The sequence below is a fragment of the Dermacentor variabilis genome, chromosome 1 (genome assembly GCF_050947875.1).
Source record: "Dermacentor variabilis isolate Ectoservices chromosome 1, ASM5094787v1, whole genome shotgun sequence".
Taxonomy (NCBI): Eukaryota; Metazoa; Arthropoda; class Arachnida; order Ixodida; family Ixodidae; genus Dermacentor; species Dermacentor variabilis.
The window spans coordinates 227,845,507-227,869,163 of NC_134568.1; the positions used below are offsets into that span (position 1 = coordinate 227,845,507).

Below are 23,657 nucleotides of genomic sequence, written 5' to 3' on the forward strand. Positions count from 1 at the left end.
AGCAAACCAGTCGGCCAAAAGTGTTCCTTTCACAGAGAGTGAGTGAGCTTGGCACAGCAGCTGAAATGCTGGCAGGCGTAAACAGCACCGCGTCCAGTGCCAAGTTGTGCTAAATCCCGCAAAAGCATCTCCGAAAGTATCTATGGCAGTATCCCTGACAGTACTCGCCCGCCTACTTGCGAGCTTATCTCATTATATCTAGTAAGCAGACAGAAAAACTTGCTGGGCACTCTCGCTGCTTTTCAGCCTAGCCTGTGTGCATGATTTCGGGCCCAATCACCGATTTGCGCGAAACGTACCACGATGTGCTGCCCACTGCCATGCCAGCCCCAGCCGGTAGGTCCACTCAGCGCTGCTTCACCGGATGTTGGTGACCAAGGTTACTGTTTCACGCTGAGTCGATGCAAGTTTATTTCTAGTTGCCGTATTGCTCTTGGGAAGCTGAGAAGCCATCTCACCAGCGAAAGCGGGAGTATGGGGCACAGCCTGAATGATGCAAGGTTTCTTCATGGCTGCTATTTTCAGAGACATTGTTACATGCAGGTCATATCCAAGAAATCGATTCGGAGAGCTTTAAGCGCTCAGGACATTGGTTGCTGTCGTGCACTGATTCAAGAGAGAAGGTGGTGGTGCCACGAGATCGATATTTGAATAATCTATCAGCCGCAAAAGTCAGGCAGCAACTGTAAACGAATTCTTGCCTTAGCTTGTCATAACTATGAGCGATGTTATGACAATGAAACTTGCGCACTGAAACCTACCAGGTTTTTAAATCTATATTTATTAGTTTCAAATACTTCAAAAAATGAAATTCGAGCAGAAGTTAATATTGAATACATTAATACAGTTAAACATCGATATAATGAACTTCAGTATAACAAAATTGTCGATATAACAAAGTATTTAACTTTTCATAACCTCTTGTCCATAGAACACCATGTATTTAGAACCTCGATATAACAAAGTGTGTTTGTGTGCGATTTCAATATAACAATATTTCACTGCTGCTGCAAAGGAATGCCAAGACAACAAATAGCAACTCCCACAGACACAGATGGTCAAGTGATTGAATTACAAGCGATTGTTTGCAAACAGTCCTCTCAAATCCCCTACCCCACCTGTGCGTGACAAGAACGTCCCTCGAAGTGGAGCCGCATCATATTCCGTATAAAGTGCAAGTGCGATAAGATGTTATTGTACCCCCACACAGTGTGCTTTAGACGCGAGTGAAAGTGTTAGGGTGAGACAAGAATTTATGGTGGCTTCATGAGTGCCTCCTTGCCGCGCAAGCAAAGGGAAAGAGGGGAGGGGAGCCAGTTCGTGGTAACGCGGTCAAGCGCACCCGAGGGGGCGAAGTGAAGGTTTAAGTTGGCGTGCTTCTTGATTTGTGGCATGCATCTGGGCTGTGGCTGCACATGGCTGTCAGCTTGCCTGAGCACATATGCAGCTGCGCACCGTGCTTCAGAGGTAATCTGTGGCATGTGCAAAGAGTGGGCATGCTGAGACGGCATGGCACCATGTAAGCTGTCTTACTGCGCATTTAGTATTGGAGGTTGCGTAATGTCGAGTTTCGGTGACCCATTGGAGTGAGAGGCAGACGAAGCGTCCACTCCCTGCTGCCGGCACTTTTCTTGATAGCTGCGGGGGCGGAGTGCACACGAAAGCATGGCTGGCTTCACTTAATTTTTACCGCCGAGAAGATATCGTTGACGTACATAGCATGAAACCGTATCACTCGTCGCCAACTCCCAAATTCATCAATATATAATTGTTTTCTCATTCAAATTTGCTTTTTTCGATTGCCCGATAATTTAGAAAATTCTGCAGCCCTTTTCCGTGAAAGAAAAATCGATCGGCGACCATACTTATTTGCATAAAAGGTCGAATTTCAATACAACTAAATTTTGATATAGTGAAGCAAACTGCCGATTTACCAACTTTGTTATATCAAGGTTTAACTGTATTTGATCAAATATTCGCACAAGCCTAGTAACTACCAATAGAGAGGGAGGCGCCGGTACAGTAGACTTCTGTTAATACTCTAATTAATTAGATTTTTTGGTTAATTTGATCCCGACCAAAGGCCCCAACCAGTGCCCATGTATTTCTATATGCCTAAACTTTCGTTATTTCTATCCTAAAATTGGCCTTCACCGGATAGTTCAAACATGTCCACTCAGAATTCATATGCCTGGCCCCTATCGTTATCACAATAGCGGCCTCTTTAGTGGCAGCATGTCTCTGCGGAGCTTAGGGCGCAGTGAATGTGTTGGGCACACATCGAAATTTCCCGTCGAAAACTCCTTTTTTTGGCTTGCCCTATCATCATCTTTAAGAAATAACGGTAGCTTGCAATTTCTTATTATGGTATTTACCGAATTTCTAATGCACAATATGTTTTTAGGAAGAAAATTATGCCGTAATTTGCCTGCACGGTTGTGCAACACATATTAGACCCTTACATATTTTTCTTGCGACAAAATCACATACACCTTAGATTTCTACTTTGTTTAGGAGGTTTAATATTATTTTTCTACTTTGGACACATAGAAAGTGGGGGTGCATTTGATTGGGGGTCATGTTAGAATTGGGCAAACACAGCCAAATGAATCAGCAGTGTGTTTTGGCATTTCTTCTGCATCTTGGTATAACTCGACCCGCCGGATATTTCGATCACTTTCATTAATCCTGTCAGAGTTGAATCATCGGAATTCGACTGTATTACTGTACCCGCTGCAGTGGCTTAAGTGACTATTCTTTTGCTGATTACAAAGTTGCGGGTTTGATTCACGGCCACAGCGGCTGCATTCTGATAAGGGCGAAACACATGTGTACCTAAAGAGGCACTAAAGGAAAATATTAAGTTGAGCTAGTTTGAGAGATTAATCTTCTGTAATAACAAGTTCATCGTTTGTAATGAAAACACAGCTTTTGTAAGCGAGAAAATGATGAAAATAGGAAATCGAAGTCATGCCACCTGCTATGGACTATGGCACCTCTCATATGTGACACCAGATGACTGATTCACACAGAGTGGCTGCTGTGTCTCACCACTGTGGGTCATATGGCTTTCTTGGAGCAACTTACGCTAGCAGAACACGTGCAGCCACAAAGCAGTGCAATAAAGAGTTTATAAAAGACATAGAAGCGACATAGAGGGAGGTCATGTGGAGATTATGTGAACTCCTGCGTTATGGCGTGGGTAGTTCAAATTGAGGAGCACCAGTGGGACCTTCGGCGGCAATTTTCTGCATAACAAAGTTTCCTTTGTAACAATTGCTACGATTGGGCGGATGTCTAACTTTCCCATTACTAATTACTTCTCTCCACCTTACTGGTTTTCACAGAACTATTAGGTAAAAGTCATATACAGTCGAATCCACTTATAGCGATCCCAGATATAAGGATCTTTCGGTTATAATGACCACATTTCAAGGCACTTATGATTTACATCTTAGTGAAAATTCATCCTGGGGCCGTATTCTGAAATGTTCACCTTCCGCGATAGTTTCGCCGCCGCGATAGTCACGTTCAATAGATCAAGCGTCTGCTTATCCGTGACGTTAGCGTGTACTACCAACACGCGCTGTCGAGTGCTTCACATCGTATGAGAGACTGTGCCGTGCGAGTGCAGAGCGGCTCGGGTGTGTTGTTTTCGAGTGTAGTGGCCGCAGTACGGGTTCTGCGCAGTGGTTGGTTACAGCCGCATTGGGTAAAATAAATTGAATAAGGAAGTGCGAGATGTTTTACTTCAAATGAATCAACAAATATCGCCGTGAAACAACGCGTGTAAGACGCCACCAAAAAGGCTACTATAAACTACCACCTATCTTATCTCTACTGCACTCCACCACCAACCGAACGCCAAGAGACTCCAAAAGACATGTTCGTTTATTCAATATATGTCGAGAGGACCCATCGACACCATGGCGTTAAAATGGGGTAGGCCAGAACTACTAGATGGCGCTGTTTATTTTTCGGTTTTGCTAAAACGGCCAATCAGCGAGTGCCGTTGACGGAGGCGTGGTCAAGGTGATAGTTTCGCGGAAGGCGAACGTTTCAGAATACGGGCCCTGGTCCAGGCCAGGACGAATTTTTCCTCGACTGGGAAACTTTGTTCATGAGCAATCCGTGTGGGTTTCCTCTGTAGCTTCATGCTGAATTTAGGAAGATGAAAGCTTTCCCTTTCTTTACATATTGTTCCAGATTGCAGGATTCCGCAGAACTAATTTGCCATAAAATATATCACAAGCTCTTGCAAAAAAAATGGCGGTGGATGCGCTCGTAGTTTCAAAATGGCAGCTGATCGGAACCAGTCAGGTGCTCTTTCGAAAGGGCTATGAAGCTGCTTTTCATTCTTTAGGTGACGTTTTTAATGGAAACTTGCATTTAGGTTTGGAAAAGTGCCGGAAACAAAAATGAAAGTACTCAGAAACCTATTGTGGAATGAAGTGGTGACGAATTGTAAATGTAGACTCCAGCTACGGTATTGTTAATTTTTGTCTGTTCCTAAAGGCTTTTTTTTTTCTAATTTATTTTTAAGTTTGCTCTATGGAATAAAACATTTCGTAAATGGGAGTCCACATAGACGAACTAGTGATGCAATGACCACTTTGCGCGGAACTGTAGAGTTCATTATAAACAGTTTTGGCTGTATTGGCACACAGAAAACACTGATAGACTAAATGAAAACTCTATCAATCTAGCTCAAATTATATTTTCTTTAATGGCTCTTTAAATGTAGGCACGCATAAAAGAGGGCCATGTGGTTAAAATTATCCCTGAGCACTCCTCCACATGTCCCTCATAACCCACTGTGCAGTTTCGGGACGTTAAGCCCCGCAATTAAATTTCAACTGGTATTATTGTAGGTGCCACTGGAGCTACAAAAAATGCTTTTGGTTTGGCTAAGCTATCTCTGTAGGCTTGGCTAGCTAGCATTTGCATAGATGAGGTGGGAAAGGAGATGTTCGTATGCTGATCAAGGGTCACATATTGAGGAGCACTGGACACAAGGCTTTTGTTGTGGACTTGGCACATGGATTTTTTTCTTTTAGAGTACTGTCCCAAGATACAAAAAGAGACAGGAGGCTGCCATTTGGAGATGTCAGGATGCATGAATTAGGCAGTCCCCATGCTGCAATCTTTGGGATTTTGTTACCTGGTTTCAATTTCACCTCCTGTGTGGATTTGGGGTGTCATCTTGTAGTGTGTGTATTGTACACCATGTGAGGCATTATTGAAAGGGTGTCGGGCCAGGTTTCACGTAAAGCTGCTGATAGGGGCACCACTTCAGAGAACTGGCGTCATGATCTGTCTATTTTCGTTTTTTTAAGCATCATGCTTACGTATGTAGAAATGAGAATTCATTTTATAAAAATACAATGAAGCACTGTTGCAGCAAGTTTTCGTATAGTCAGTAAAGATACTTAAATGTCAGCCCATCACATGCATGCTTTTACTTGCAGCTCACAGTGTTTCAAGTTAGTGAAGATGGTGTCACCAGATTGTGATATATTGACTCTATTTTTGCACTTTATAAATAAATTGTAACTCTGAAAAGCAGTAGAACTGTGCTGTATTGACCTATATAGTTTAGTCTACAGCATACACTCAAAATTAAGTTCACTTAGAGTACGCTTAGAGAAAATGTTAAAATATGCTATAATGTTATGTAGAACCTTGTTGATACGATCCTGTTTTGTGCGATTTTCTGGTGCCAACGTTCGCCATCGAGAACACAGAAAACAACCCACTACAGTTGCACCTCGTTAATACGTTCCCGGAAGACACAATCTTTCGGCACCAACCTTCAGTGCACTGCCAAACTGCGATTGTATGTTAAGTTTTCGGGGCCGCTAGATCCCGTGTAAACAAGGAAAGTCGCAAGGTGCACGCGATCGCGAACAGTAGCCTCTTGCTGCAGCAGCTTCCCCGCAACTCGCCCACCTGTCTCACATGAAAATGCCGGTGCACGCTCAGTTTCCTCTTTCGGTACCAACGAATCGTCACGTCGCACATCACCATTCACGTGCTTCATGCTTCGCTGCCAACCCTACCGCAAGAAATATCTTCATTTACATTTGACAGAGCATGTGGCATAGTGCTATCAGTGCCGTTGGAATCATGCTGCATGCGGTAACCCGAACGTGCTGCCATTCCGTGCTGCAGGCGGCACGAAGTCAGGTTTCGTTCTGGCAACGTTGTATCCCGGTGTTGATCACCAAGTCGATTTCGTTTAGATTTTTCGTCGCCGTCGTCAAACGCTACTAAGTGGGAAAACAACAAAGCGCGTCTCGTGTTGCTCAGGCCCTACAGCCTGAAGCGCGTCGGCGTCTTGTGCCTTAACGATGCTCACTGAGTGGGCACATCAAAACTTCCCGCCAAAACCCCTCACCCGAGGAAGCTACTGACCCAGGCTAAATTCTTAGGTACACAATCGTAACCACAAAAAACAATTGCGTGTCTGTGTACCGCTCGGGGCACCATCGGTTCAGCGTGTGTCAGTGTCTCATGCTGCAGTGATTTGCGCAACACTTTGCATTACGTGTATTTCAACTATAATTGAGTCTTCCAAATTTTTGAGTGACTTTGGATCGTACGTTTTCCCGGTTAGTATGTTTTTGTCTTTTTTTTTTTCATAGCATATGAATGGGGTACTGCAATATGTAGTATAATGGTATTCTGTATTGGTAAATTATTAGTAAAAACAGGTGTCATAAGAACAGTATTCCTGCAAGAACTGCTAGTAAGACTTTCACATCGTGTTCACCATGTGAATTTTGAATGTGTTGTAGTGCTTACTTCTTTCACAGCTTAAGATTTAGCAATATTGCCTGTATATCAATGATCTTTATAAATCTATATAGGCATTTTTCTATTGTTGCTCTTAGTTATTCTTTTGCTATGTCCTGCTTTGTTTTGTACATTCACAAATCAGAATTAGAGACTTTTCTTTTTTAACCTTTAAAAAGGCTTTTACTGGTCACTCAACTTTATTTATTTTTTCTGTTTATACAAAATATTGTTATTTATGGCTTTGTGTGTGTGCCTACAGTTATGCAACTCAATAGCCACAATGCTGATATAGCATTGTTTGCTTTTTGCAGGGCAATGATGCACACAATCTTCTTCGGCCAGAGACTTTGGAAAGCCTCTGGTACATGTACTACTTTACACGCAACGAAACTTACCGGGATTTGGCTTGGCGTATTTTCCAGGGGTTTGAGAAGCACTGCAAGGTTTGTAAGCATTTAACATCTGCCCATTTTTTATGTGGAGAAGAGCTGGCTGTTCACTCAGTGCATATAAATACTTGTGATCTTTGGAGGAGTACAGACAATACAGCAGTGGTGTGGGAACTGTGCCAATTGTGCTGTTTGGATATCCATGGAAACCATTTCACCAAGTTGTGCGAAAAGGACAAATTTGTGCCATAATGGCATCTAAAAGGCTCGCTTATATTCTATTGCTCGGTGCACTCTACGCCGACCACTAAAGAATATGAACTAAAAATATGAACTGACAACTAAATAGTATGCTATGTAATGGTTGCCAGCATCTGACAGGGCACCAAACAATCACTTAAAAGAACATTCTCGTCGACATGGGATTTGTTACTTCTGCTCGCCCAGTGTGATGTGCACTGAGGTAAAACATGTTCTGTCACTGTGAAAGTTGCTAATGTGCTTAATGCATTGGCAGCACCCAAGTGCCAGTGTAATTTGCAAGAGTATAAGTGTATCTAGTGATTGCTGTGTATTGTGGTATTTTGGCTAGGATTGTGCAAATGTCAACATTGTTGAGTACAAATTGAATACGAATACTTAGTATTGAATATCGAATAATAATATGCACATGCATTTATTAGCAAGTTGGCTTATTTTAAAATGTTGGAACATTGCAATTACATTGTCATTGGTAAAACAATTAAACTAGTAAGCAGTTATGCTAAAAGATTGTGTGTTTGGCTCATGTTAGCTTTGGAAAATTGAGTAATTTCCACTAGTCTGTTCTTGCCAACCTGTTCCTTTTTATACCACATCGATTACCTGTAAACTCGGAGGCATTTGACCTTGTACCAGTTGTCACTCATCGCATTTGCTGTCGAGAAATAAGCTCAGGGTTTGATTGTTGTGTTCATATGGGAAGGTGGTGGCCAAGTACTGCACCAGGGTGGCCAATCCTGCTCTGGTGAGGGAGTGTGTTACCGGTTCTGGTCACCGGGGATCAGGCCGCACTCCATGCCTGTTTGTGCAATTTTATCAACACGCGGATTTCTTTTTTTTTTTTTTATCCGCTGGAAAATTGCGCGGCACCGGGATTCCAACCACGGTCCTCTTGCACGCGAGGTGGATGCTCTACCTCTACGCCACCACTGCACCTGATAGGTGTAACGTTAAGGGATAAGAAAAGAGCAGATTGGGTGAGGGAACAAACACGAGTTAATGATATCTTAGTTGAAATCAAGAAAAAGAAATGGGGCATGGGCAGGACATGTAATGAGGAGGGAAGATAACCGATGGTCATTAAGGGTTATGGACTGTATTCCAAGGGAAGGGAAGCGAAGCAGAGGGCGGCAATAAGTTAGGTGGGCGGATGAGATTAAGAAGTTTGCAGGGACAACATGGCCACAATTAGTACATGACCGGGGTAGTTAGAGAAGTATGGGAGAGGCCTTTGCCCTGCGGTGGGCTTAACCAGGCTGATGATGATGATGAATAAGCTCAGGATTGGGAGTGGAACCTGCAAAAAAAGTGCACCGTCGCTGTTCGCAAACCCATGCCCCTTGCTACTGAGAGGCTGGCTTTTCTGCAAAGCTTTATATATGCACTCTATTTTTTTTTTTTTTTTCGGAAGAATTGTTGTTTTGAGGGGGGTGCGAGTTATACACCAGAAAATACGGTATTCCTTTTCGACAGTTGGCGTCAGTGAGATGAGCCAGTGGTTTAAAATATTGTGATAAGGATTTACTGCTGACAAAACAAGCTCAGTTTGGTGGGGCCCAGAAACCTTTTGACATGTCTTTCTTGGGTTGTGCAGGTGCCTGGTGGTGGGTACACAACTATCGGGAGTGTGCTGAACACGAAGCAAACTGGCCCACGAGATATGATGGAAAGTTTCTTCCTGGCAGAAACGCTGAAATACCTCTTCCTGCTCTTTAGTGAAGAGGACGTTCTGGAGCGGTATTCTCCAACCAGATACCTGTTCAATACCGAAGCCCATCTGCTGCCCTTGTACACATCCTGACACCACACTTCCACTATAATTAGCATTCACCATCTTGGCGCTCGTTAACTTGAAGAAGTCCTCCATCTTCAGTGTCACTGTTGGTTTCTGCTACTGCACGGGTTGTTGGCTATTGGCTCACAACTTGCAGTGCAGAGTACCCCATGGTTTAGGCTGTGTTTACACAGGCCATGTCACTCCATGCACAACTGCCTTGCCAAATTTTATTTGAGTAAAAATTATGTGATCCACTGTTCTTGCGATCATGAACAGGCACCTTCCAGAGTGGTTCATTAGGTCAGCATTAGGTCAGCCATTAGGTGCAACAGTGATCATTTTTACTGATGTACAGTGCTTGGCCAGGCCTTGGGCACAGCTCTACCACTAGTGCTGTGTTACTTACCTGAACAGGAATAATGATGCCTGTAAGAGGTCATAAACCAAGAATATCCCACCTAACTGGTTGTTTGGATATTAACAATAAGACAGATTACATTTCTGTCTGTAAAAACTTTCTCCTCCATATGACGCTATCATTACATGCACCATGCTCAAAGCAGCCCTTCAGTAGGCACTGATTGCCGGTCACTTTTGCTCTGGCTCACTAATTTCATTTCTGTAAATTTAAACAGACAGTCATTGCTGGAGAAGAATAAAGTAAGGGCTTTGCTTTGTCTTTAGGTGCTTGTAGTTAATTGCAGATTTTATTACTATATTGATTGTTGACGGGTCTTACAGGCTTGTATATCAGATAGCAAGGTTATCAGTTGCAGTCTATCAGATGTGACCTATCAAAATCTTCAGGGAAAATGCAAGCACTGAAGATGAAGCACAAGCATTGATCTTGAGTACAGGCGTGAGTTGACAGGGCTCACTGAAGCCTACCTATTGAGATGTTGGCAGACAGTGAATGAGGGCAGTCATTTTGTTGAATTTCCAAGCTGGTGTTGCCTATGTCGGCAGGCAGTAAATGAGGGCAGTCATTTTGATGAATTTCCAAGCTGGTGTTGCCTGCTGTAGTGGCTGTTTGAGTTGGTGGAATATTTAATTACAATGTTCTTGGCACTCCATGTTAGTACACCATTTCAAAACTTCTTTTTGCACTTACAGCTTGCTACTCTTTCTTTATCAGGGAACTTAAATCATTTTAATATTTAATATTTTGAGGTGTATTTGGTTCATTTCTTGGTATGGAAAACTATTTACTGTGATTCAGATAACTATAAGTGTTGTCTAATGGGGTAGTTTTTATTTCTTATTTAATGAGGAACTATAAATTTGAAGTATTTTTATTTTGTTTTTACTTTGTCTCAATATATTCTAGTGAAGCTGAAAAGGGCACATCTGCTTGGTTGTTTAAAAATAGCTGATTAGTTTGTTTATTCGATTGCTGACATGCTGCATTCACATTGCAGAAGCTTCGTTTAAACATTGTTTAATAGAACAAAACATGCTGCTCATTCCAGGCTTTTGGCCACAAACATTCAAGCACAAGGGATATCTTGCATTAGGGGATAGGAGATTGTGCCTGTCTTTACACTGAAGATGACTTACATGCTTATAGGTTGGAACCTGTATGCCATCACAGACATAAAATGCTGAGTGTTTCCCTTTTATTCTATCTAGAATGCAAAATTATCATACAATCAAATGCTTTAGAAACATGTGGAGGTACCTTTTGTTCTCAATATACTCTTACTGCTTTGCTGGGAGTTGCTGCGGAGCATCGACAGTAATTAAAGAAGGGCAAACATGGCTTATAAGCACAAAGCTAAGATACTATGGCTAAACAGCTATTTAAGTAAATAAGTGCATCGTTTAATGTAAGGATTAAAACAAAGGAGGGACTTGTTGGCCAGGTGGATAAAAGAAGCATTGCCACATGGTTCATGTAGCACCGAAAATTTATGAATAGGGCCCATTTTGTGATGTTTTCTTGTTGCCCATTGTGCATCATAAGCATGGTGTAGGAAAACTTTATTATTGTTTACACAACATAATGTTTTCTCTGTTGTGTAAGTTAAGTTCTTGAAACAAGGCAAAGGCAGACCAAGTCTGTGAGCCATGAGAGCACAGTTATGATATATAGGGGCCTAGCCCCACTTGTCAAGGTCACTCATCTTAGGCAAACTCATCGTAGGTAAACTTGTTGGGAAGGCCAACTTTTCGTTGGGCATGTCGTACGAGGATTTCTCATATGACATATTGTTTGACAAAACACAAGATCTGGGTTTACGATGTGACAAGCAATTTGTTTTGCCTACCACTCATCAGCTTTATAACAAGAAAAGTAATATGGAAGGCCTCGTTAGAGGGATTGCTCATCAAAGTTTGAGATGCTTGAAGTGAGGGGAATGTAATATACCTGCACACGCGTTGCAGGCAATTTTAGCAGCAAAAATGCTTGAGACAAGCCGACATTATAAATGGCACATTGAACAGCTTTTATACAATGAAAAATACCGTTTATTCAACATGCGTGATAAATAAGCTCAAAACAGATGTTCTGATCAATCTTGCCAAGCGTGTTGACTGCTGTTCCACTGACATGTTGAACCAGGTTCCTTGTAATGCAGTCATTAACATCTTGGTATTTGCATGTGAGGCAGGGAGTGTGCTGTCTGACATTTGATTGTGCCATCTTAAGTTCTTGCAGTTCTTGCTCATCCTTCAGGCACCTCAAGAATACCCAGTGATTCAGGAAGCAGCACTCAACTTTAGACTGCAATAAAACAGTAACAATTTAAATTAGTTAAACAATAAACCAACATATAAACAAGGGAAGATATTGGAGGTAGAATACATAACAGACCTGAAAGCCGCATTGCCAGGGTTCTGCAGAATTATTTGTGCATGGCATATCTTGCAGCATGATGTCATGAACAGACAGGACAGCAAGAAACACAAAAATGATGTGGACAGGCACTGCCTTCCAACTGTTTCTTACCAGAATCATCAGTCAGCTTTTATACATGCCGACACATGGTTAAATCATGAGCAACAAGAACAAAAAAAAAGTCCAGAGATGATCTTCCAAGAACTGCAGGTCTTTATCACTAATGTTAATACTGGGAGCACTGACACACATATCGCCAAATTTCTTGGATGTGGGCTACCTCGACAATTTCTGTTTTTGTTTTAGTGCACTTTAGAATGGTGACCTTATTTAAATAGGGGGTGCACCCACATCTGTTGCAATGATCCACTAAATGACCCCCCCCCCCCAGATTTGTTTATAACTTTCAGTTCATGTTCACGTGCTCTGACATTGAAATATCGCCTTGGTCGACCAATATACACCGGTCGCCACTCAGCAGAATCCTGTATGCTACCCACATTGTGTACTCAGTGTAACGGTGCGCATGCTTCTTGGCGCATGAATCATGCTTTTGCTTAGTTTGCACTAGTTTACAAGCCGCCAAAAAAAAAAAAAAAGCACACACACAAAAAACTCGGACGTCAAATCTTTCTGCCATCTTTATGTTGAGCGATAGCTTATGTCAATATGAAATCACCTGAAGCCTTTGCTTGCCCTTTTTTTAGCCACCATATTTAAAGCATGCTAACACAAAAACAGAAAAAGACATTGTCAAGGCAGTCCACATCAAGAAATTTGGCGATCTGTGTATTAGTGCTCCCAGTATCAACATTTGTGATATGGGGAAATGAAATCAACAAAAAGGCACCCTCCCCGAGAATTCCTATCTCGAGATGGGCTCAAACCAGATGGCTGATGTGACCAGTTTCCCTATGAGAAGTTTTCCAGTAACGAGTGGGATTGTGACGAATGGGCTTAATCCCGATATATAGTACTGCCTGCTACAGAAGCTCAAAGGCCACGGTGCACATGACAGGAATTCATTGTGAAGCTTGTGCAGCACTTATGGGGCTGTGAAAATTGAGCAGGAGTCCCAAAACTACTTTTCTGGGAACACAAGGTTCCGTGTCGGTGTTTGATTGCAATAGCAGTTATACAAACACTCGAGGTGCATTTTTGCTGCCACTGAGATCACGTGATCTGCAATGCTTGTTTAGTTAGTAAGCGGATGTTTACTGCAATTTATACTGCCCATAAAACTATGGGCCTTACTTTGTGTAATAGTTTTAATACTTTGCTATCACTATCAATGCCTTGTTTTTTGTGGAAAAGTGTGACTTTTTGGGTTTTGTTATAACCCAAATTTTCCTACCCTCTTTTCACACCTCCTAAATTTGATAGACTGAGCGACAAGCTGGCTCCTTCTGCTACATAACCCAAATTTTCCTACCCTTTTTCACAGCTCTTAAATTTCGTAGACTTAGCGACATGCTGTGTCTTTCCGCTACAGCAGGTTTTTGTCAGCATGTGATCTCAGCTGCGGCGTAACCAGCCTTAAGTAGATGTTGAAATGAGTGCTGACTGCACATCTCTGAGCCAGACGCCCATTGACTCTCTACTTATAACAGGTACAGCCTCTGCATTAGCATGTGTGTTCTTTTAATTTTTCTTTCCTTCTAATCAGTCCTGTGTAACTATTTGAGTGTTTTAGCATGGACATTCACTTAGGTGCTATGCATCTGTGCCCTGAAGTGCATGCTTACGTTAAAAAGAAAGAGCACAAGGGATTCCCTGTGCATCTTGAAGTTTAGTGACTTTCCCTGATGCTGAGGAATATATGCTTTAAAGTGTGAGAAAAAGTGCTCCTTGTTTTACTTTCACAGTACTGAGAGAATTATAGAGAGCCCACCATTGTGGGCTCTTGCGTGTTTTTTGCTGTTGGTCCAGTCTGTGAACTACTTTAATAGTTCTGATGACATGGCTGTCTGAGCTCTTGGTATTCTAGTCAAAAAATGAAAATCATTCAACACTTCTTGTATCAGCTACAAGAGCAGTACCATGACATAGGTAATGAATGGCTTTCATAACACCTGCTTGACCTGTGCTTACAAAATAGCAACTACACAAGTACTAAAGCACATACCAACTGTCATCTAGACAACATGAATGAATTAATAAATGAAAGAATCGTCATTGGAAAAAGACACGGCCTTTTGGCCTAAAGTGGGAAAGGCTAGGCAAAAAGTTTTTTTCTTCTTTTGTTGATGCAGTGTGCACTGTCATATTGGATATGACTCTTAACACCAATGCGACAACTTTAGCCAAGTCAAGGGGGTTGAAATGAGTCTTATAAGAGAAATGCTTTCATTAGTAAGCTTAACCAACATTTGTTCTGTTTCACGGCTAGCATAGCGAAAAGTTGTAGGAACCGCACATTGCAGAATGAAGTGCTGCAATCGCATGTACTGAGATGGAGTCTCTCCATCTTAAGATTTTTAGGGGGTGATGGCACTTGGCTTGGCCTAGCCCCTTGTGTTTTCATTTCCATGGGACCAGAGTAGCGGCAGGTATTGTGGTTTTGTCAGGAAATTTGTTGCATCATGCAAATTAGCTACCTGCTCATTGTGTCTATATATGGGGGAGACTTGACAGGTATGAAAGCTTGTGCATGGGTTTTCAATATGTGTCCAAGAATCCTGCAGAAAAATTCCACCTCATTTATTAGCATTGAGGAGTGCTTTGTGTTTTCGCTTCTTTGACTTATATTGTTACATGCTGTTTCAGTCATCAGTAATAAAACAGCAACTCTAGGTTCTGAACCTTGAAGATAGCCATTGCTACAAAAAAGAAAATGATGAGGAAAGCAGGAAGAAGGGACCATTTCCAGCTATATAACTACCCTGCCTTGCTTGGTGACACCATAATGTCAATGTTTGTTTTACACGTGCTATGAAGAGAGGTGCAATTTATGCAGGATGGAAATTGTGTACACAGCAAGGCTATTACACCAGCCAGCAGGCTTCTGGCCTACATAACTGTTCTGTTATCCTTTTAATAGGCAGCAGTGAACTTCCCACGATCCCACTTCAGTGCTGAGCTTGCAGTAAACATTCTCCCCAATACTGGACAGTGTTGCCATTAGCAAAAGCTATGGAAAAATAAGACATTTTGTCTGCTATACTATGAGCTTCACTGGGGTCACTTTTCCCGTGCAGTGTGCAAGTTGTAGCAGTGCATCACCACCACGTAAACTTGCCTCATGTTATTTTACACGTACTCATAAAGGTGCCTAAAGTGCTTCAAAACATTCACGGTATGCACAAATAGGAGTGGAATCAATGTGAACATGCACGGGAATACAGCTTTCTACTCGCTATACACGGAGCAGGTTGCCTTGGCTAGGATTTGGTAACGGTTCATATTATTTCACACATTTTGTTGCAAATAAGCACCAGTGCCAGATACAATCAGACTCCTTAGAGTGGATGCGCATCTGCTGGAAACAGGTGACAAGGAAGGTGCTGGAACTAGAGTGTGAAGACAGCAAAATAAAGCAGGCCTGCAAGGCTTGTGTGTTGGCCACATGTGTATTGAGTCATACTTTACAAAGCGCTGTGTAAATATGAATTGCATTTTTTTACGACTTTTGATGAAAATTTTTACAGAAGAAAAGTGTCCTATGCTTTTTCGTTCGTTTCATGCCTGAAGTTTGAATAATTTTTCACTCAGTGCTGTTGTACTTGTAAGTGAAAAACAAGCTTCCCAGTCTCCATTTGCTGCTTCAGAAATTTAGGAATTTTGCAAAGGAACTTTTGATAGCTTTTTCTTTTGAAATACAGCAAAAAATGTTTGCATGATTCCGACGAAAAATTTGCCTGCTAAAAGGTTAATGGAAGCCTTTTGTTATCACTACAGAAAACTTATAGTAAAAGTAGCCACACCGGGGCTTTTCGATTTGTTGTTCCAGACTGCCCAGGACTGCAAAAGGCAGTGCTTTCAGCCAACTAGCATTACGTATGCTGTCTCTACCTGTGCAGGACTCTAGGGGACTGCATAATCAAAGAATTCCATTAATCGCCAGTTAAGCACTCAATGGTGTTTATTCTACCATGTGTTTCAGTGATGACTGTCTCTTAACATTAAAAAATAGGGGATTCAAGAGACAATTATGCATTTTGCAGGTCAAGATTAACAACAAAGACTGACAAAATAAAACTCCCTGTCAGGCGATTTAGCAACCTAGTTAAATAGTATTTGCTCATGAATCCTTTAATTATCAACTTTATTCCGCTAATGTCAATTGGGTGGTTGTAGGTAATGATGAGTGCATCAGGAGTGCACTTAATGATGCCTTAACATTGTGTTGAATAGCAAAAGCCATGCCGAGAAACAAAAACAAGAAGCCCTTGCGCCAACTAGATGCCGTTGGCTGAAAAATTGGGCGTTCTATGGTCGGCAATAGATGCACAGCTGTGTGAATCTGCAATTGACTAGTACCATTGACTGTTCATTTTCTTTTTTCAAGTGACAAGCACAAACCAAATGGAAGCCGCCAGCTGAAATTGCCTTGAATAGATTGTCTTGACACTCCAATCAGACCCATGGCATGTCACATGTCTTGTCATGTCGCCACATGATATAATAACTCTTTCCCTACCGTGTGGAAAACGGGCGTTTTTTGCATGTTATGGGGCCAGATTTTGTTTTCTTGCGGAACTACTGATTTTAATATTTTATGTAAGACATAAACAAAAGGCAGAATGAATGCACTTATCACACCTAAACATTTTATTAACGAGGTATAGTAATAAAAAAGACAAATTTCCAGAATCAAAAATGTGGAATAAAATTAACAAAGTTTGCAAAGACACACTTGTACCTACTAAGAAAAAAAATGTAACAAGAATTATGATATGTACAAAAGTTATTGTTGTCTAATAAGCACTATCTCCAAAAAAATCAAACTTTTTTGTTGAACAGGTATTCCACTACAAAAATTTTGCTGCAAGCACTACAGTTGGCCTGCTGGGCTTGTTTGCACTGTCGTCACTCTCAGAGTCAAAGTATGACGAAAAAGCAGCATCCTCAGACTCGCTGCTGCTCGATCTATCGATAAAATCAGCCATAAACACAGCGGAATTGTGAGATATGCGATCTTTCGAAGCATGCGCGCTGCTCCCAGAGGCAGCCATTTTTGCTTTCTACTTTGACGATCATGAAACTTCGGAGCACGTTAATAAGTTCCCACCTGATGGGGAAAAAAGCAAACCGCTTAGAAAACGAAATGTAGTTTTCCTCTTTCACGTCCGATAGCACAGAGTGTCCGTGAGCAGTAAAGCCCCTTAGTGAGCGGTGCGGAAGGCCTCAAAAGCGGCGTTTCATACTGTCGATACCAGCGCCCATTTTTGCTTTCTGCTTTGATGATCGGAGCACATTCAAAAATCACCGCCTTGCAAGAAAAAAGCGAACTGCATAGAGAAAAAAAAAATAGTTCTTCTTTATGTCCGATAGCGCAGTGCGTCCGTCAGCCGCGCAGAAGGTATCAAAAGCTGTGTTTCAAACTATCTATAGTGGCCTAACGATGCCCAATGGGCGCAGTAGGGAAAGAGTTAATGCATGGTTACACACGCTCCTGACATGCTCGGTTTTGCTTTCACACTGAAAATAAGTGGGAACTCTTTATGCGAGCATGCTTTAAATAAATGCTTTTGATCAGTTTTAAAAGCTGATTTGATATGAGTTTGCCATTAGTGACATACATACAATTGGTATTGGTTCACCCTCATTCTGAATGTTTTCCTGTAAAGAGTAATATTGTGTCTCGAATTCCTGATTTTCGTTAAAGGAGAGTCGTCACTGAAAAACCAAGTATGATATCTGTAAGCATATAGGATCAAATCTGCAATCATGTCCAGTGCATGCCAAGGCATATTCTGCTGGCCAATTGTAACAGAACTTTAACTGTGTGCACAGATTGGTTTGCAGCTGTTACTGATGCGATGGGATTGTAGCGAAAGCAGGAATTTTTTATGTACATACCAGCAGAACACAGGTTGACCTGCGAATGCTTAGAACACATGCTGTTCTTGGCATGCAACAGCATGTATGCCTGACACAGTAATGAAACACCTTGGTAGAGAAAGCTCGCCAGCAAAAATGCGACACGTATTGGTGTCACACCAATGTTGTTCTACTTGTCTAGCTATGCCATTTATCATTTCAAGCAGAAAAAAAACTAAAGTAGCAATTTGGATGGCTGCAAATTTTTAAAGGTTGAATTCACATGGGCATGAAAAATGTGCGAGGTCAGCCATAGACTGCAATGTTGCAAACGTAATGTCAAATGGAAAATCGGGAGTGGTGAATGTCCATGTATTCGTTGTGCACAGCCTGCAGCCTAGAGAGGACCTATGCTAGCACAGTGTAGCCTGCAATCTGGCATAGTGCTGCCTGAATTTTTAAGTATATCACACGGTCGGTAGCCTTTCATTCCTTCACATGGTATAAGACAGACTCATTCGGTGTGGACAGCGTGCCTTATGGAACAGATATCCTCCAGTTCAAAGTGCTACCAGTAGACTTGCATTCCATAAGGCTATGGTGCGAGATTAAAGAGTGCTTTTATATAAAAAATGGTCACCATTTTGGCACAATTTACTCTTGTATGCTTTCCTGTGTAAGGAATGCAATTACCTTTGCTTTATTAATTCCTCAGACTTTTTTTGTCAAGCTAGGTTCATGCCCTTATGACTATGCATATGCCTGGTGAGGTCGATTTTGAAGGCAATAAGACATATTTTTTGCAGCATGCTATTTTCACATCTTTTGTGAGTACCTCAACATTTTGTTTAAGAAGCATCCTATTGCCTTGTAGTCATGTTTTTTTTCTGACAACAGTTCCTCGGAAGTGCACATAATTGCTGCAGTTTTTCTTCAAAGAGCTAAAATAAAAAATTATTTGTTTTCCTTTAATTCAACCGACCTTTACCAGTAGGTGGCCATGCTTTTTATATGCTACTTTTATTTCAAGCATCAAATAATCCCCTACTATTTTTTTTTTTCACATTGCACAGTGATTGTCAATTAACAGACGTCAACTGCATTAAGCATGGAATGCCAACATTCCAATAGTAGTTGTACAAAATATGCCAAATCGTCCTGATGTACTGAGCCACTTGCAGCTTCATTTATATATGTATATGTGCACATAATTGTTATTAATCAGCTTCTTTATGTAAAAATTAAAATTATGAACTTATTACACAGAGTTCGGCGATTTGTATTTCTTAAGCTCATAAAGTTTCACTCAATGCTGACATGCTTCTTATACCTCGTGTAAGAACATTAGTTCTTACATGAGTTCTTCTTTCTTTGGCATAAGCAGATATTTGTTAGACACCCAGCTTATGGTGTCCAGCACTGGCACATCACCACTCTACACTCAAGCAGTGAAGTTTGACTCTTTTGTGCACATGCTGTGGCATCACATTCATGAAGCGTAGCATATTGGGACACGATCCCTGGTCTGCTGAAATTTCAGCGAAATGCTGTGGTGGGGGTGAAAACGGAGCTGAACGAGAAATGCTTGCTATAAAGAAGGGTCCTTTTTTTTTCTGAGTGAAACATTTATTATTGTTACTTGGAAGGCCTGCACACTGTACTCAGTTCGCTATCTTACTTTTAAATTTGTGCCAGCAGCCAGCACCACTACCAACAACAAAACTTCTCCTGAGAGAACAGGCAGGGATGTGCAAGTTCATTGTTGAACAGCACTGGCTACCCCATTTTGTTTATCTATATTTTGTAACCGTGCACTTGGGCTGCTCTACCATAAGTCTGTTTTGGAGCTCCTTGAGAGAAAATTCCAACGGCGTTTGCAGCATTATTCAACATGCTATGTCCACACATTAAGAATATGTCTTACACTGTAGTTGTTAAGTTCCTGATGATAGTGAGATGAGTGAGAGAGTGAGGTTAAGCACATGCGATGAAAGCATGGGAAAGTGGGAGCATCATCTGTTACACTACGTATGCTTTTAACCTTACTCATTTCGCTTTCTCGCACTGTTGTGAGGCACTGAAAAGATGGCACCCACGTGTTATTAAATGATCTGGCCAGCATTGCACACTGTACAAGATGTAAATGATGCCAGGACTTGTGCCAGGCAGGGAAAACCCAGGTCAATGTAAGAAACCATGATATTGTAGACTCCCTGCTGCGCTGTTACTTGAGCATGAAAGAGCTTTTTATATGCAGTACTTGGTTACTTCAATTTGCCGCAAGAATTCTTTATCCACAGTATTGTTAAGGAAGCAGTTGTGGCATAGCCGCCATTTTTTGTTGGAATGCCATTTTACTAAATCTAAATCTTCTTTTATTTGTGGAAAGCCATATGGTAATCAAGCATGTAGTCATGGGCACCAAGCCCATGATGAAATGCCCAAGATCGCTCAAGTGCTGGTCTGCTAGTCCTAATCATTTGCAGACATGTTTCAAGTGTACTACAGGTGACTACACCAACAATCCTCAGCCTTCCAGTTGAAATCACAATGGCCTCTAGTATATGTGTATATCATCAATATAGTTTTTCATTGCACCTTTGGTGATTGCCTTATGGACTGTTGTGATGGACATAGGATTAAGAGCTGGCAGCATATGCAGAGGGCTTGCTATGCCTATCCAGTGACTTAGACAATATATGGTTGTGCTTTTCGTCTTGGTATGTGTTGCCAGTGAGGATGTACAAGGCTTCAGTTTTTTAAAAGCGACAGTGCTGTCTTCTGATAGCCACTGCAGCTCTCGTCAAGGGTATGAGCTGGCCCTTCTAAGATCAGACACCTGTTCTTAGGTCGCATTTTTGTCCACATTTGAAGGATGTGAGTCATGATTTTTGCATGTGCTGGCTTGATATTGGTCCATGGGCAGGCACAGGTGACTCAGCTGTGTCAGCTGGAGGCTCAACTAGCCACACTGGTGAGCGCTCTACCATCAGTGTCTGCCAAGCCAGTCCATGCCAAAACCATGGTTCATGTTGGATTGAAGAGGGTGTGCTGCTCAAAAATGCCACGCACCCTCCTATGGTTCGCAATAGTGCCCGTGGTTAATAGCAGATGGTGCTGATGGTATTGTCAACCGTGTGCTTGCCTGTTGCTATTAACACATCTGAGCTTTGTAATACATCTCGGGCCAACTAGTCCTGTTTCCTAAAAGAAAGAAAAATGACTATAATTTAATAAATAGAAGGTTTTGTGTTGTATAATAAAAATCATTAGACTTTCGGCCTTATGTATGTGTTCTACTGTTCACAACGTGCTGGCGGGGTAGTTGAGAAGAGCACTGCTGGTAGTGGCATCCTTTTGACACATTTATCAATCATAATACATGAGAAATGTGCTGTGCACTGCTTCTTATTGAAGTAAAAAAAATAAATTTAGGGAATATAATCTCACTGCTGATACCTTTACGCCAGCAGCCAAGTGAACATGGCTGCTATTGCTCTAAGAATTCTGTGCTGTTTGGCTAAATACAGCATCAGTAGATGTTGCAGCAGTGCTGTTCTGTGCTATTCTCAGCTATACCTTTCGATATTCCACGAATGGTAAAACTTATACATAAGGCTCTTTCGTGTCACTTTTGAAGATATCTCTTTAAGGTAATAATGCTAAGATGTGAAAGATCTGTTCTATTCTCCAGTTTTTAGAAGCTTGCATGTCTTCACTAGCATTTTAGTGCATGCCTTTCATATAGTTGGTCAAGCATGCTAATTCTTGCTTTTGACATAATGTCTATCATAAGATCTTGGCACAATCAAGTGCTGGCTAAAAATGAGACTGGCAACCTTGCAAGTGTGTAGCAAAAATTGCATTGCGAGAAGCCACCTTGAGACTCTGAGGCTAAGGGAAGAATCCTGGGTTAGCTGCCACTCGTATTTATTCTGTGAACAGCCTTAGAAAGTAGATGCAAGCAGGAGAACATTAAACTGAATTTTCCCGTGAAATTGAAAAAATTGCCAGCTGAGCACATGACACTGTAACTCGAATTGTAGAGTGTAAAGCAATAATGCAATGTCATGTACTGACTCCTTGGTCATTTCAAACAATGGAATTACATGGAATCCACATTTTCTTGCTCCATTGCAAGGTGACCTGATCTTTTGTCAATGTATTTGTGTCCATCACCGTAGTTTTCGTGTTCTTGTACATTTCCAGCAACAGTTTCATGCAGTCACCTGACGATTTCTTCAGTTTCACCAGCAATTTCTTATGTGCTGCCTGAGTTTCATGCTTATTACTTGGTACTGCTTGCTGGATGAGCACAGACTTTACAGTCTACTGCGCAAAAATTTCTTAGCAGAACAAAACTTGAAGGACATATCATGCTTTAATTTTTGTGGACTAGGAACATCAGGCTATAGAAAATAAAGCCTCAATTTGCATTTTGTCCTGCCTAGTAAGACATTTTTTGTCATGACCTTACTTCACCATAGTCATGTGGACTGCTTGTCATTTTGTATGTTTATTGTACACTGTTGACTGTGGTTAAATGTGCCACGTGGAGGCTCCTGTGACCTCTCGTCCACCTGGGGCATGCTGGCTTGCTAGAAAGATGCTTTGACTTTAACAAAAGTGGTTTTTGGGACACATGCACACCATTTTAGTACCAACACTGGCATGTTTAGTTATGTTCAGGCATCATGGTGGTAATGTTAAATATCTCTGATTGTTAATCTTCAACATTCAGCACATCCAGCTCCTCAATGCATTGAAGCATGTTCATAACTTCTGGAGAACTTCTTATTTAAAAAATTAGGTTAAATTCTAGTTTTGTATTTTGATCCAAAGTTTCAATGTAGAATGTTGAATGCTAAATTTTGTGAAAGCAGACTAGCATAGCACAACATAAGAAAGTACTATGATCTGCCTGTTCCAAGTTTCCTTTTAGTCATATTGCAGCTCTCGTATTATATTAAAATATGTGGGCTTTCTTTTTCTGGCACTTGTGTGTTTTCACAGTCGTTATTTGCCTGCCTGGAGATTTTAAGTGATGATGACACAGAACAGGACTGACCCAGGCTAATAAGCAACAGGGCTGTGCCTAAGCGTACGAGTGCAATGTAGAACGAAAGTGTCGGCTTTGGTTGTACAATGGCAGTACAAAGTACATCTGACGTTTCCACTTGCTGCCATTAAGACATGTAGGGGAAAAGTGCAGTTTTGATGGCAGTTGCCTTTTGACAGCTGTGTTGTTTGTGGAAATGTTTCAGTGGGTTGGTTGTTTTTGCTGGAGTACAATAGGTGATGGATAGCAAGTCTGGCCATTAGGTAATGAGAGTCAATGAACTTTTTTTTTCTTTGCTATTGAATGTGATTCTAGTTCGGGAATGTGCAAGCCATATGTATAGGTGTAGGTGCAATCCTGCACTGCTGTTGCCATCCTTCTTTTGTAAATAAAGTTTTTTTCCACGATGGGCCATGCTGTTGGTTGTTTTGTTATTTTGACCTTGGGTACCAAAGCTACCTATGAATTTTTCGTGCGTATGCGAGAGAGCAATAACGATAAGCATCATACAGAGGTGAGCCGACCAAGAATTTGTTGGGCTGAGCTTAGGAA

The 23,657-nt window shown here is 41.5% G+C and overlaps 1 protein-coding gene across 5 annotated transcripts in view; it reads left to right on the forward strand.

Annotated features, from left to right (window-relative positions):
- Positions 1-23,517, forward strand: part of alpha-Man-Ib (alpha-Mannosidase class I b) — a 64,119-nt gene extending 40,602 nt beyond the window's left edge. For all 5 annotated transcript variants that reach the window (XM_075670332.1, XM_075670352.1, XM_075670340.1 and 2 more), the window contains 2 exons: positions 7,110-7,241; positions 9,043-23,517. In XM_075670332.1, coding sequence (XP_075526447.1) covers positions 7,110-7,241; positions 9,043-9,249 — 339 coding nt within the window. In that variant the 3' untranslated portion in view covers positions 9,250-23,517. The remainder of the gene's footprint in view (positions 1-7,109; positions 7,242-9,042) is intronic.
- Positions 23,518-23,657: the final 140 nt, after the last annotated feature.